The 13698-nt window shown below is 47.0% G+C and overlaps 1 protein-coding gene across 1 annotated transcript in view; it reads right to left on the bottom strand.

The window, feature by feature from the left end:
• Positions 1 to 12952, bottom strand: part of NGEF (neuronal guanine nucleotide exchange factor) — a 43055-nt gene extending 30103 nt beyond the window's left edge. Inside the window, exons 1-3 of the mRNA XM_068544200.1 lie at positions 12700 to 12952; positions 11858 to 12000; positions 6264 to 6559 (exon numbers count right to left, since the gene is read on the bottom strand). Coding sequence (XP_068400301.1) covers positions 6264 to 6559; positions 11858 to 12000; positions 12700 to 12806 — 546 coding nt within the window. The 5' untranslated portion in view covers positions 12807 to 12952. The remainder of the gene's footprint in view (positions 1 to 6263; positions 6560 to 11857; positions 12001 to 12699) is intronic.
• Between the last annotated feature and the right edge of the window lie 746 nt (positions 12953 to 13698).

Here is a 13698-nt window from a genome sequence, read left to right as displayed (position 1 = left end):
TACTTTTTATTTTTGAGTCAATTTTTGTAGCGTATATTTTCCTAGAAAATCACTCATCTCACCAAGACTTTTACACGGTATCTTTCGGATCTCGACCCTGCCTGCTTTCCTTAGGAGTGTGTCTGTGTGTGTGTTTTCCTCCTAATGTCTCAAGCTGCCATCTTAGTTCATTTAACTTACCTTTATTCCTTATTTAATAATTAAAGCATGTTAGGTTGTGAATTTTTATCCAAATGCAGCTTTGGCGGCATTCCATATATTTTAAAATGTAGTACCTTCCTCATTATCTCTGAAATAATCTGTAATTATAAAATTTATTTCCCTATCTCAAAAGTTAGGAACATTTTAAACATTTCTGATTTGAGGTTTTTACATTGTTTAAATTTATTTTCTTGTTTCAGTGCACTGCGGTGAGAGATTATGGCCTATACAATTTTAATAAATAGTCACTGAGCTTTTTCTTATGGTTTAATATACGGCTGCTTTTTGGTGGTATCTATGGACACTGGGAAATAAAATATTGCCTCTCTTTAGAGCAGTGCTGTCCAACAGAAATATAATGTAAGTCTCATATTCAGTTTTAAATTTTCTAGTAACACATTAAAAAAAGGTAAAAAGAAATGGGGAAATTTTAATATATCTTATTTAATCCAATATATCCAGAATATTATGTCAACATGTAATATTAAAAATTATTAATAAGATAGTTTACTTTCTTTTTCCTTGTACTAAATCTGCAGAATTTGGTGTGTATTTTACACACACAGTACACCTCAATTAGAACTAGCCACATGTTAAGTGCTCAAGAGCCACATGTGGCAGGGGGCTACCAAAGTGGGCAGTGCAGCTTTAGAGAGTACAAAGATCAGTGAAAATATTTTAAGTCAACCTCATTATTTTTTTCAGATTCCTTATATCCCTGTTATGTCCCACTGCTACAGAAACAGTACAGCGTGTACCACAGCTTCTGCTCATGTCTCTGACAGACTCTGCTCTGTTTGGCTTCCATTTCAAGATACTTTATCATATTTATCTTTTCATTGTAAAGTGCACCTCTTGGGAACGGCCTTCCTAATCGTACAACACAACATCCAGAAGATCAGGTTTAAATAAATAAAAAGACTGACAGATTTTCTATAAAAATGAGAGAAGATTTTTAAGTGGAAAAAGATACAACTTTTTGTTGAAGAATGTCAGCCTGTTGCCAGCTCTTTATCTGTACTAACGCATTTGATCTTCACAACTCTGTGTATGAGCTCAATTTTACAGATAAGGAAGCAGAGGCACAGAGAAGTGACTTGCCCAAAGTCACTCAGCTAAGAAGTAGCAGAACTGGGATTCAAACCCAAGGAGTTGGGCTCCTGTGCCTGTGTGCATAAACTCTGTGCTACATCACCTCCCTATGTTTTTACTGTGGGAGAAAACATTTGAAACATATAAACAAATCATATCCATTAATATGTAAAAAGATGCTATCAGTCAAGAAGACAAACATAAATAACCCCATAGAAAAATGGGCAAAGAACAGGCAATTCATAGACAAAGAAATGGAAACAGCCAATAAGCATAAGAAAAGATGCTCAATTTATGTCATCAAGGACAGGCAGGTTAAAACAAGATATGATTTTTCATCCAACAGATTAGAGCAAAAATCAAGAAATTTGCTAACGGGGTTAGGAGGGTGTGTGAAAATGGCCTCTCTCGCACTGCCGTAGTGTGAAATTTGAACTGCCTTTTTGAATGGCGATTTGGTGGTTTCCGCCACAATTGAAAACACACTTCACTTTTCACCCACAATTCCACTTCCGGGCATCTATCCTACGGCTGTGGTCTCCCACGGGCGTGAAGATGCAGGCACACAGAAGCTCTCCTAACCCAGCTCCACATGACCCATGTGCCCGGGGTCACGTGCACTGCTTCCCTGCAAAGCCCTGCGAAGACCCGCTGAGGGCCGGGAACAGGTTGCCCTTCACCTGCCACCTGCACACTTCTCTCCCCACCTGTGAGCCCCATGTTTGTCCTTAAACTTATGCAAGCCAGTCGTACTTGCTCTGCAATTATGTCCTTACTGGATAAAAACTAAAGAATTTTCAGTACAAAGAGAGTTGTTTTTATGAAAAGTAAGCTGAAAGCTCTAAGAGGCCAGTTAAAGGCAAGTTGCTAAAAACCAAAAGCAAAATCAAACTGCTCTTGAATAAACAAGCGTAAAATATGGGGGAAAACATCATAAAGATCTCTAAGGATTTTGCACTTAAGAGTCTTCACAAGTGTCTAAAGTCCAAAATCACACCGCGCTTTATGACTGTAATTTACCAGGAGAGAGAAAGTGAACACAGCTGGTCCTCCAGTGAGAACCCAGGAGCCAAGAAAAGGCCTGCACACGTGTGCGTTGTTTGCATTTTTTTAAATAATGAAAATGTATTAATGAGTAGCTTATTTAATTTTAAAACTTTAAAAAATAAAGTGATAAACTTTAACAATACAAAATGACTCATTGTTCTCTTTGGTAACTTTTCTTGCCCTGAATTGTAATCTGTATGATAATATCGTGGGTTTAGTTTTCTAATCAGTTGGATAATTTCTGCCTCTCAATGGAGGATTTAAGCAATTTACATTTGTGGTTATAACAGATACATTTGCTATGAACTCTGCCACCTTATTTTATTTTTAATATTTATTTATTTAATTTATTTATTTGGCTCTTGGTTGTGGCATTTGGGATCTAGTTCCCTGACCAGGGATCAAACCCGGGCCCCCGGCCATGAGAGCATGGAGTCTTGGCCACTGGACCACCACAGAAGTCCCTGCCACCTTATTTTATGCTATTTGTTTTTTGTGCTTTTTTACTGTTTGCTTCCCTTTTATTACACGATCCCTGCTTTCTCTGCTTTTGGCTTGTTGTTGGAGAAGGTTTATACCATGTTTTAAGTTCTACTGGGATTTATCTCTAAGCTTTCCAAATTATTTTAAATTTATTTCTCTAATTATCAAGGTAAAAAAATAAACAAGTATTCCTCCAGAAACTAGACACTTTTCCTTATTTTGAGGACTATAAAAAAGGCCCCGTGGTGGTAATATTGTGTGAAAAAAGCCAAATGTGAAATAGCATTGTATAATCCCTTTTATATGAAAGTCAAAGTTAGGGATAGTGCGAGGGAAACAAAAGCAAAAGTAAAAAAATGGGACTATATCAAACTAAAAAGCTTTTGCACAAAGAAGGAAACTATCAACAACACGAAAAGGCCACCTACCAAAAGGGAGAAGATATGTGCAAATGATATATCTGGTAAGGGGTTAATATCTAAAATATACAAAGAACTCACACAAGTCAATATCAAAAAACGAACTCGATTAAAAAATGCGCAGAGGATCTGAATAGACATTTTTCCAAAGAAGACATACAGATGACCAACAACACATGAAAAGATGCTCAACATCACTAATCATCAGGGAAATGCAAATCAAAACCACAATGAGATATCACTTCTCACCTGTCAGAATGGTTATTATCAAAAAGACAACAAATAATAAGTGCTGGTGAGGGCGTGGAGAAAAGGGAACCCTCATGCACTCTTGGTGGGATTGTAAGTTGGTGCAGCCAATATGGAACACAGTATGGAGGTTCCTCAAAAATTAATTATAGAAGTATCATATGATCCAGAAATTCCACTCCTGGGTATTTATCTGAAGAGAATGAAAACACTAAGTCAAACGATATTTGCACCTCTGTGTTCACTGCAGCATTGTCTACAATAGCCAAGATATGGAAACAACCTACGTGCCCATCAATAGATGAATGGATAAAGAAGATACGGTGTATATATATACTATGGAATATTACTCATTCATAAAAAAGAATAAAATCTTGCCATTTGAGACAACATGGATGGACCTAGAGGGTATTATGCTAAGTGAAAAAAGTCAGACAGAGAAAGACAAATATTATATTTGCAGGTATAAAAGATTCACTTATATGTGGAATCTAAAAAACAAAAAGGAACAAACATAACAAAACAGAAATAGATACAGAAAACAAATAGGTGGTTGCCAGAGGGGAGGAGGGTAGGGAAGGAAAGAAATAGATGAGGGGTATTAAGAGGTACAAATTTCCAGTTGCAAAATAAATGAGTCACGGGTATGAAATGTACAGTGTGGGGAATACAGTCAATACCTATGTAATACCTTTGTATGGTGGCATATTGTAAGTAGACTTAATCAAAACGTTTAGGTGACCATTTTGAAATGTACAGAAATACCAAATCACTACGTTGTGTAACAGGAACTAACACAGTGTTGTAGGTCATTTATACTTTAAAAACGAAAAGCAAACTCAGAAAAGGAGATCAGACTGTGGTTACCAGAGGCGGGGCACAGTGGGGTGGGGAAGGGGGATGGGGAGGGGGAATTAAATGAAGGCAGTTAAAAGGTACAAACTTCCAGTTATAAGATGTAATGTACAACATGATAAATATAATTAAGATTGCTGGTATATATATGTTACATATGGAAGAGAGTAAATCCTGAGTTCTCATCATAAGGAAAAAAAAATCTCTATTTCTTTAATGTTGTATCTATACAAGATGATGGATGTTCACGAAACTTCTTGTGGCCATCATTTCATGATACATGAAAGTCAAATCATTATGCTGTACACCTGAAACTTATACAGTGTTGTGTGTCAGTTATATCTTAATAAAACTGGAAGGAAAAAAAGTCAGGGATGATAAAAAAAAAAACCAAAAAGTTAGGGATGATGGCTCTGTCAGTGGCTCGTGGACAGCCGCCTGTGGGGGGATTTCTCTGTGGCTTCCAGCACCTTCCACATGGTTGCTTTCAGTGGCATTCCTCAGTCCAGTTCCACCTGCCTCTTGGAGATGCCCCCGACCATGCATCTTCACTTCTGGTGGGGTGTGTGGTTCTTTACATCCCCTCACCAGTATCTTTGTGAGAAGCTGGGATAAGCCCCATCAGGATGACTAGACACTACTGACATCAGAAGTTTCATAAAAAAACTGTGGCATCCTTTACAAATCACCGCTTGCAAGTCACACGTGATGTCAGAGGTTAAACCCATCCCTCCTGAGTCTGCGGGGCAGGGCACAGGGAACCTCGGTGGCCCTTCAAAAGTGGAGTGCTATCAAGCCTTCTAGAAGAGCAAAGGTATTGTACCAACCGAGGCAGCGTTAGCTAACCCTCGTCGGGAACTAGTCTCAGTCTTGGTCATTACCTGTACACACAATCTGCAGTTTTGCCTTTCTATAGAATCTCGCGCAGGAGAACCAAGAGTTAAAGAAGGACAGAACATCTGGAGTCAGGATTGCAACTAGGAACAAGTTCAAGCATGGCTTGAAGGAACACGTGAGTGGAGGGGAGTGGGGGGGTGAGGCCGAGAGGGAGCGTGAGAGGATAGAGAGGATGGAATTGGGCTGAACAAGTTAAAAAAAAAAAATCTCTTCACTTTTTCCCTCTGCATCCACTTTTTAACTTTCACGAAGACACACACCTGCAGGGTCACCATTTCTCGCCCCCAGTCTCTCTCCTTGCTGTTGACCAACTTGTCTCTCTGTACCACAGATTTCCCCTCTAATACCCAAACAATCTTGGTTGAACTAAAATGAACACTTAGCTAGACTTCTTAGCTACTCATTTCTATTACTGTTCATGTTTTATTTCTCCTCGCTGGCAACAAACTATTAGGTGACTCCGTGATCTTGCCTCAGCCTAACTGACGGGCAGTCTGCCTGGACCATCGGATGAAGTGGGAGAGAGGCAAGTCCCAGATTCCCACACCGTTTCAGGAGGGGGCCAAGGGCTTTCTTTCAGAGCCCCACCCAAACTTCAAGCGACTACAGAATGAAGATGTGGGATAAGCCTGTGAGTGAAAAGCAAAGCACAGATGACTAGTCAGTTCACCGTCACAGTGAGTTCAGCAGCACCTACTGCATCAGCGTTCACGCGTACCACGGAGATGCCCCCACGATAACAACTAAAGGTTTAGAGAACGCAATCTTACTATCTGACGAAACAGCAATGTGGAGAACACTCAGTACCGGGGTTGAGCTATCCTAGAAGGTAACTGGGTACTTTTTGTTGCCTATGAAATAATGCGAATTTTCCTGCATGTTCTGGATGGATGTACCCTGCAAGTAATTCCTCTGGTGAACCAGCCAGGGAGCCTCACCCCGCAGAAGAAGGCTCCCCCACGTTGGTTAAAACACCTGTACGTTCTGATTGGAAGCTCCCGCCCTAGGGCAGCCCATTACCTCCTGCAGCCTGATCTCCTCCGGCTGGAGGAGGTCCAGCACCCCGCTGCTCCGAATCTCCGGGAGATCCTGCCAGAGGTTAAATCTCGAGTGCGGGTTACTGAGCAGGCATATCTGGGGCACAGCCTTCCTCTCCGGTGGGCTTGCCGGCTCCTCCTCCTCCTCTTCATCCTCCTCCGGGGTCTCCTCGCTGGCCGGGGACCCATCAACATTGTCTTGTATTTCTGCGTCCTGTTGCCTCCTGGTTTCAATTTCTTGGAGAGTTGATTTATCTCGGTATTCCTGATACAGGAGCCCTGAAATCAAATGGAATTGTACTGAAGACACGAAAAAGATTTCAGAGGAAGATCTTTTGGAATCACTAAGTCAAGGCTTTGGACTCTTATCAAGGGCAGATGCTCTGCCTACGAAAATACAAAGAAAGTCAGACCCGCACAGGTCTCAGAAAAGGCTCTATCACTGAACAAACTGCCACTGTCTTCATTTCTTGGGAAGGATCAGCATGCATGAGGTTTTTTTTTTTTTCAACAAAGAATGAAGAAATCCCTGAACAGATTCAAAATCCAGTCACAAAAATATATGCTTTTCACACGCATACTTAGCAAACAACAAGAATCCAGAATTTGACGTGTTAATAACCAATGTGTGCAGAGTTGATGGAAATGTCCCAATTATGCTTCAGTATCCCAACAGGATGCTTCTCAAAGCCTAAATGCTTCAATATTAAAACTCAAGTATATTCATTGGTGAAATGGGAATAGTTGTAAATTCTCATTTTGAAGGAAAAAGCCAATATTTCATCAACCTTATGATTCAAAAGGGAAACATTCCTTTTCTGCTTTCACACTTTCAGACTTACTTCCCTGACCTGAAATAAATGCAGTCTAAGTCTCCAAGGACATTTGGGGGTACAGAGGAATCAGCAAAAATGTAGCACCTCCACAGGGAAAAATTCATTTTGGATGTCCTGGCTGCAGGGCAGAGGGATGGTCTCTCCACACAGGAGCAGCAGAAAAGCTTCAGTGGCAAGGGGGCTCCCAGCCCAGGGAGAGGGGAAGCAGGGCTGGGTGGGGAGAGGAAGGGGGGGTCCTGCTGGCGATGAGGCTGGGAGGAGAGGAGGGTCACCCCAAGGGTTTCGTCTATCCTGTGGGCAAAAGGGAAGCCCCTCAGGCAAACAGCTCTGGTCTACATCTTAGGAGGCCCGTGGATGGGAAGAAAGAGGCCATGCCAGTTCTCTAAGGGAGTGATGATGGAGGCCTGAACTGCAGTGGTGGTGGAGGGATGGGGCCATGTGCGTGATTCAGGGACAGTTATAAGGTAGAATACAGGTCCTGGTGATTGGCTGGTGCTGGGTCATGAACGATATCTGGGTGGCCAGTTGGCAAGGGGGTCCGGTGGCCCTGTTCAAGGAGATGAGGAACATAGGAGGAGGATCCGACTGGGGAATGGGGTGGTGGTGAGATCCAGGTGCACCTGAAGGGAATGCAGGTGGAGAGAACCAGTGGGCAGCTGGACTGGTCTGGAGCCTGGGAAAGCTGTTGGGCCCCTTGATATATCTATCTATAAAACAAAGATGACTTTCCCGGGAAAGTTCTAACAGGGATAAGTGTACCACTTGTAAAGCACTTTCTCATGCAATGCAGTACAAACATTAGCTATTATTCCTTCTTTAATTGTTAAATATATCTAAACAGTACAAAAAAGGAAGGAAAAAAACAGATGATGTTCAAAATTCTGAAAAATGGCTGGATAAATTATATTCATAATTTATAAATAACAGGAAATCAATAAATTACCTTGTGGATTAAATTAGTTGGCTTCCTATGTTCCATAATGCTAAATTATAAAGCATTTATGCTAAGTATAACATTTACTTCAAAAAAAAAAAGATCCTGTGATTTTACGTTACAATCCAGTAGATTACAACATGGAGTTAATTTGACAAAGGAATGAAAAAGAAAATCTAAATCTATGCTAAATGCAACCCGGATTGAAGATCTAAAAAGACAGAGGTTTAAAGTCACTGCCTAAACCGGTTCAGTCATGAGCATAAGATATGATTACTGTTGCCAACATCGAACCAATCAATCTCCTGTGATTCCGATACTGTTTTTACAGAGGTTTAAAGAAACCAGGATTCCACGAGTTGACTTGGATTCACTTTTCAAAGCTTAGCAGTGTCTCCCACATAGTAGGTACTCACATATTTGTTGAGTTGAACACCTTTAAAAATGCAGTTTCCAAGCTTCTCAAAAATATCTAACCAATTTGGCATCTTTTTGAAAGTTCAAAAATATGGCTTATGTATGCTACGTGGCACATCATGTGTATCATGGGTCAGCATGATGGGTAAATCATGGGTAAATGCTATCTCCAACATCTCACATGATGATATGATACATATGCTGCAAAGAGACAAAAATATCAGCATTGTGGGTAGTTGGGTTGAAAATAATATTTCTGAAATCACATTGTGGCAGACACTGTGGTTGCCTCTCCTCTATCCCCTCACAGCCCTTCTTCCCAGCTGGCAGGGAGGGGTTTTGTTTGGGTGCTGACCTAGTCTGTGCTCAGGGAAGTGGATGAACGCTGACTGATCAAAACCTACCATGATGGTTCCCTTCCCCTTGCCACTGCTGGGTTTAGACATGAGCATGTGACATGACCTGGCCAAGGAGACTAAGGGGACATCTTACATCTTTGAGAAGGGCTTCTCAAAAAGATGCCCCTCCCCAGGAGACACTTGAAGACAAACTGCTCTTTTTTTTTTTTTTGGTTTTTACACATGGTTGCTTGAGGATGTGATGCGTGGAGCTCTGGCAGCCATCTTGTGATATGAAGCCCAAATGCTGAGAATGGTGGAGGGAAAGGAACTAGGTGATTGCTTGACTTAATGACCAAATGCAGAATTTCCTACCTCATTCCTGGACTCAACTGAGATAGAATACTTTCATTCTTTAAGGTCATTTTTTTTGGGGGGGGGGTGCTGCATATTGTATTACACTCAGCCAAAGACTCCCAATACAAGTAATTTTAGCATTTTCTTAAAACTTCATACTTCTTTCCAAAGTCTTCAGAATATGAATTTAAACAGGCATTTTCCTGGAGTTACTATGATTACAAAGAGTTATCTGACACACTGTGTAACCATTTTCATGACCTGTTTATTTTTATTAGCCTTACCTGAGGAACTATGTTATCTGATTAAATTTTTGTAGTAGAGATATACTGTTGATATATCATGTTTTTCTATTTTCTCTTTTGTACATTCAGTAAGCAAAATTAATTTTACCTGTAAAAGCTGGCACCTGGTATTATATTCATGCAGAATTAGAAGGCTCAGTTCCCATCTCTCCTAATTAAAATGATCTATATCAGGCTGGCTGTGCTACCCTGCAGAATGGATAAGCTCCTGGAGTCCTTCAAAATCTCACTTTCTGAAGGGAATAATTTTTTTCTTTGAATCCTTCAGATAGAAACTTCTAAAGGGCAGAGAATTCATTTATTTTCTAGTGAGCACCTTCTATGCACCAAGCATTTGTTAGGTGCCAGAGACAACCACAGCACATACACACACGTGTGCACACACAAACACACACACACAATCACAGGATCTCAGGGTCTATGATCTTCAGGGCCACCACCAACTACAATGACAGTTGTATACCACATCATGCATAGTCCTGGCATCATTTTGTTCTTGCCTGGGTTGGAGCCGCTGCAAAATTCAACACAGTGGTCTACAAGATGCCCATATAGTCTTCCCACTTTCCTTCCCCCTTAATTCCACTGTGTCTTTAGGAACGCGTTGTCCTTTCCTGATACCTGGCAAAGAATTCACTTCATTCGTTGAGCTAAAAGCAGCTGGCCTCCTGTAGCAATCTGCTTGGCATAAGCCTCGAGTCTATGATGAAGGATGTGAGGAGAAGGCAGCCTCGGTCCTGTGCTGTCATTCAGCACATCTGTTGAGCACCGACCATGGATCCAGCCCAGGAGCCAGAAACACATAGTCACCATTACACCAGGAGATAGTGGGAGAAAAGCCTCGGAATGTCAGTCTCTACTGTTTACCAAATGAGGAAACTGAGGGCCAGGATGAGCAGGTACCAGAGCTCAGGGCTCCCCACTCCCAGCTTTGAGCTTATGCCACGGGCTCTCCAGGAAGGAGGTCTCCACACGCCCACACTGCAGAAGGGAGCCTCTCTCTCCGTGAGAGGAGGCACAGATCTCCCCACTCCCACCTCGATTTCCTTCCTAGTCCTGACATCGATCTCAGCCAGAGGATCCCTTTCTAGAGGGTGGAATTCGAGGCTTCCAGCACATGCCAAGGCCGAGGTGGCCCTCCTCGCTATAAAGGGCAATGTGGCAGAGGTGGAAGAAAGGGATTTTCGGGTGTGTTTGTCCTCAGATCAGCCCCTCTCCATTTCCGCCAGCAAACAAAGGGAAAAGCCGCCACCACCATCACCACCCAGCCCGACACGCATGGGGCCCGCTAGGAACAATATCCCTGGAGTCAGCGCTGCTTAACAGCATGCAGTGTGCGCTCCACCCTCAGCTTTGCAAGGGCTCAGCTCCTCCCAGGGTTCAGTCCAGAATAAACCCCAGCCAGGGAAAAGGGAACCTGCCCAAAAAGTCTCCTAAACACGGGTCTCCCGGGGCAATGGAAGCTCCACTTCCACTGGAGACACTTCACGTCCGTCTGAGTGTTTGGGATGGAGAACAATAATGATGAATTTAGGAAAGAAAATTTTCAAGCCAAAATTTTAATTTAATGAATAAACTGCTGCTCTGACAACCCTGAAGAACAGAAAGATCTCTAGGCGGTACCATTCCTGCATAACCCACGTCACCCACTCGTGGCCACCTCTGGTGATGAAGATGAGAACGAGTTTGATGTCATCGGCAATTTTTGACTTTTAAATGCGAGTGCTCGGGTTTTGGGGACGCCTTCTCAATCCATTTTCTGCTTTCACAGAGCTTCAACTGCAGCTGTGCAGGAGCTGGACACGCGGGCTGTGCCCTGCACTTCTGGCCATGCTCTGGACAGGCAGGTGGAGCCAGGCTTCCCTTCCTAACCCAGGGGCCTCTAGGGCTCCCAGCTTCTCTCTACTTTACCTTTCCTTCCCCTGTGCAACGTCTGCCGCTGCCACCCCTTCCTGAATTGCCCCAGTCAGCCTGACTCTCTCCAGAAGTCCCCTCTGCAGGGTCCCCTCCCTTTCCAGGTCTTCCCCAGGCCCCCGGGCGGGGATGGCGGGGGACGCACGGAGCCCCCCCTCCTGCATGGCCCATAAGCACCTAACCCCTGGACTTTCTGGCAGAAGACGCAAGAGGACAGAGAGCCCTCCCCAGGAAAGGGCTGGGCAAGCACACCTCTCCAAGAGAGCAGGAAAGAAATGCATTTGCTAAAGCCCAATTATACACGTGGCAGTTTTGCCTCTGGAACCATTTAGAACCAAATATGTCAATAACCTTCCTTGTCAGAAACATTTGTGCAGGGGAAACGCAAGGGCATCCCACAAGCATGGGAGCCCTCAGAGTCCACCAGGAACCCACGTTTCCCCCAGTGACGCCCCGTCGCCGCTGGGGACACCCACCTATTTGTTCGATGAGGTTCCTCCAGGAGTCGGCGGGAATGGGGTGGATCATCTGCAGGGCCTCGGTGAGCGTGGTAGGGCTGTCAGCGAGGGCCGGGCACTCCTCGGGTGTGGCCTCATTTCCCAGGGTGGAGGACGACTCGCTGCCAGAGAGAGAGGAGAGGCAGGAACCGGTTATTTTTACGCAACGACACACCTCGGCCAGCTCGCGAGAGGCGTCCGCACAGGCGGCCCTGGCCAGATGGACCCTGACCGGGATGTCCAGGCCGAGCGGCCGCCGCCGCTCCCTGCCACGCAGGCCCCACAGGCCCTTTCTGTCACCGCACCAGGGCGCGACCGGGTAATTCATTCCCACACCAGCCCGCCCAAACCTTCATGTTTTCGGAGCTCGCGGGCAGGCGTCGGAAACTTGGCGCGTCCTGCCCGCTTCGCGGCGCCGCCCGGCCGCCCGGACGGGTCCCGCGGCCAGGGGCCCTGCGCTCGCTGCGCACCCCGCGCCGCTCGCTGTCACACGGCCCCCGGCCCCCTTTGGGTAGCGATCCTCCAGTCCCAGGGCCACGCGGCGCGGAGAGGGGCCACCAAACGGGACGCGTGCGCCCAGGGCGCCCAAGAGAGGGCGCGGGAGGCGGCCCGGGGCAGGGACAGGGGTGTCGGCGGTCCGGCTGGGGCGCACCCCCGACCCCAGGCGGCGTGCGGGCACGATGGGGGCCGCGGGAGGAGTGAGGGGCTGCGGGGCCCGCGGGGCGGGCGGTTCGGGTAGGCGTCCCCGGCCAGGGGCGCAAGCTGGGGCCACAGGCGCGCAGTGGTGGCGCGCAGGGGTTGGGACGGCCGCTCGCCCTCACCTGCCAGGGAGGTGTCCCGCCGCTGAGTCGCGCGCGTCGCTCTCCGAGGTGGAGCTGTCGTGGTCCACGGCGCAGGCGGCGCTGAAGGCTGCGGCCAGCAGCTCCATGGGGTCCGGCAGCCAGGCAGGCTCTGGGGCCGGGTCGGGGACCGCGCTGGGGGCCCGGAGCCAGGCGGGGGGCGACGAGCGGGCTCCGGAGCGGGGTCGCAGCGCGCTCAGCTGGAGCAGGAGCTGCCGCTGCCGCCGCCGCTGCCAAGAGCTCCAGCAGGCGCCCCGGCGCGCGCCTGGAGGCTCCCGGGGTTGCCACGGCAACGGGGGAGGCGGGTGGGGCGCGCGCGGCGGGGGCGAGGCCCGGCGGTAGCTGGGCGGGGGAGCCTGGCCTTGGGCGCGACCCAGGCCCCGCGGGCGCCGACTGCTGCCCGGGACCGCCCGCCAGTTCCGCGCCTCCCTCCTCCGCCGCGGCCCTGCCCGGGCAGGGGAGACGAGGAGGGCAGGATGGGTGGGGGCCGGCAAGCTTCGCCTTCGTCTTCCCGCCCCCTCCTCGCCGTCTGGCCAGATCCCTCCAGCTCGCGGGGCGAACTTGGAAGGTAGGGGCCAGGTGACCCTCTGCCCGGCGCGCCCTCGAACTTCCGCCTTGCCCACCCCGCGCATCCTATGAGGTCCTTCTCAGGGACCCGCCCGGAGACCCCCGCCTCTGTCGCTCCGGGCCCAGCCTCGAGGGACCCTCGAGGAGGTCCGCTCCTGACCTGACTATGCAGAGGGGGCCAGCGCGGAAGCCTCTCCCGGACGAGTCTGTCTGCCCCCAGCTACCCCGAGGTCCTGGCAGCACGGGGTGGGTATAGGGGAGGGAGTGGAGGAGAAACAAAGTGCCCCCAAGCCTCCACCCGGTTTCCCTGCCCGGTCACAATGACTTTCGGAATCTGCACCTTTGTGTTAGCTAGTTCAACTCGCTTCCGGATACAGAGAGCAAGCAAAAATGGGAAACTGGAGTCGAGGGGAG

Source organism: Eschrichtius robustus, chromosome 5 (assembly GCF_028021215.1).
Source record: "Eschrichtius robustus isolate mEscRob2 chromosome 5, mEscRob2.pri, whole genome shotgun sequence".
NCBI classification, from domain to species: Eukaryota; Metazoa; Chordata; class Mammalia; order Artiodactyla; family Eschrichtiidae; genus Eschrichtius; species Eschrichtius robustus.
This window is presented reverse-complemented; position numbering and strand designations above follow the sequence as displayed.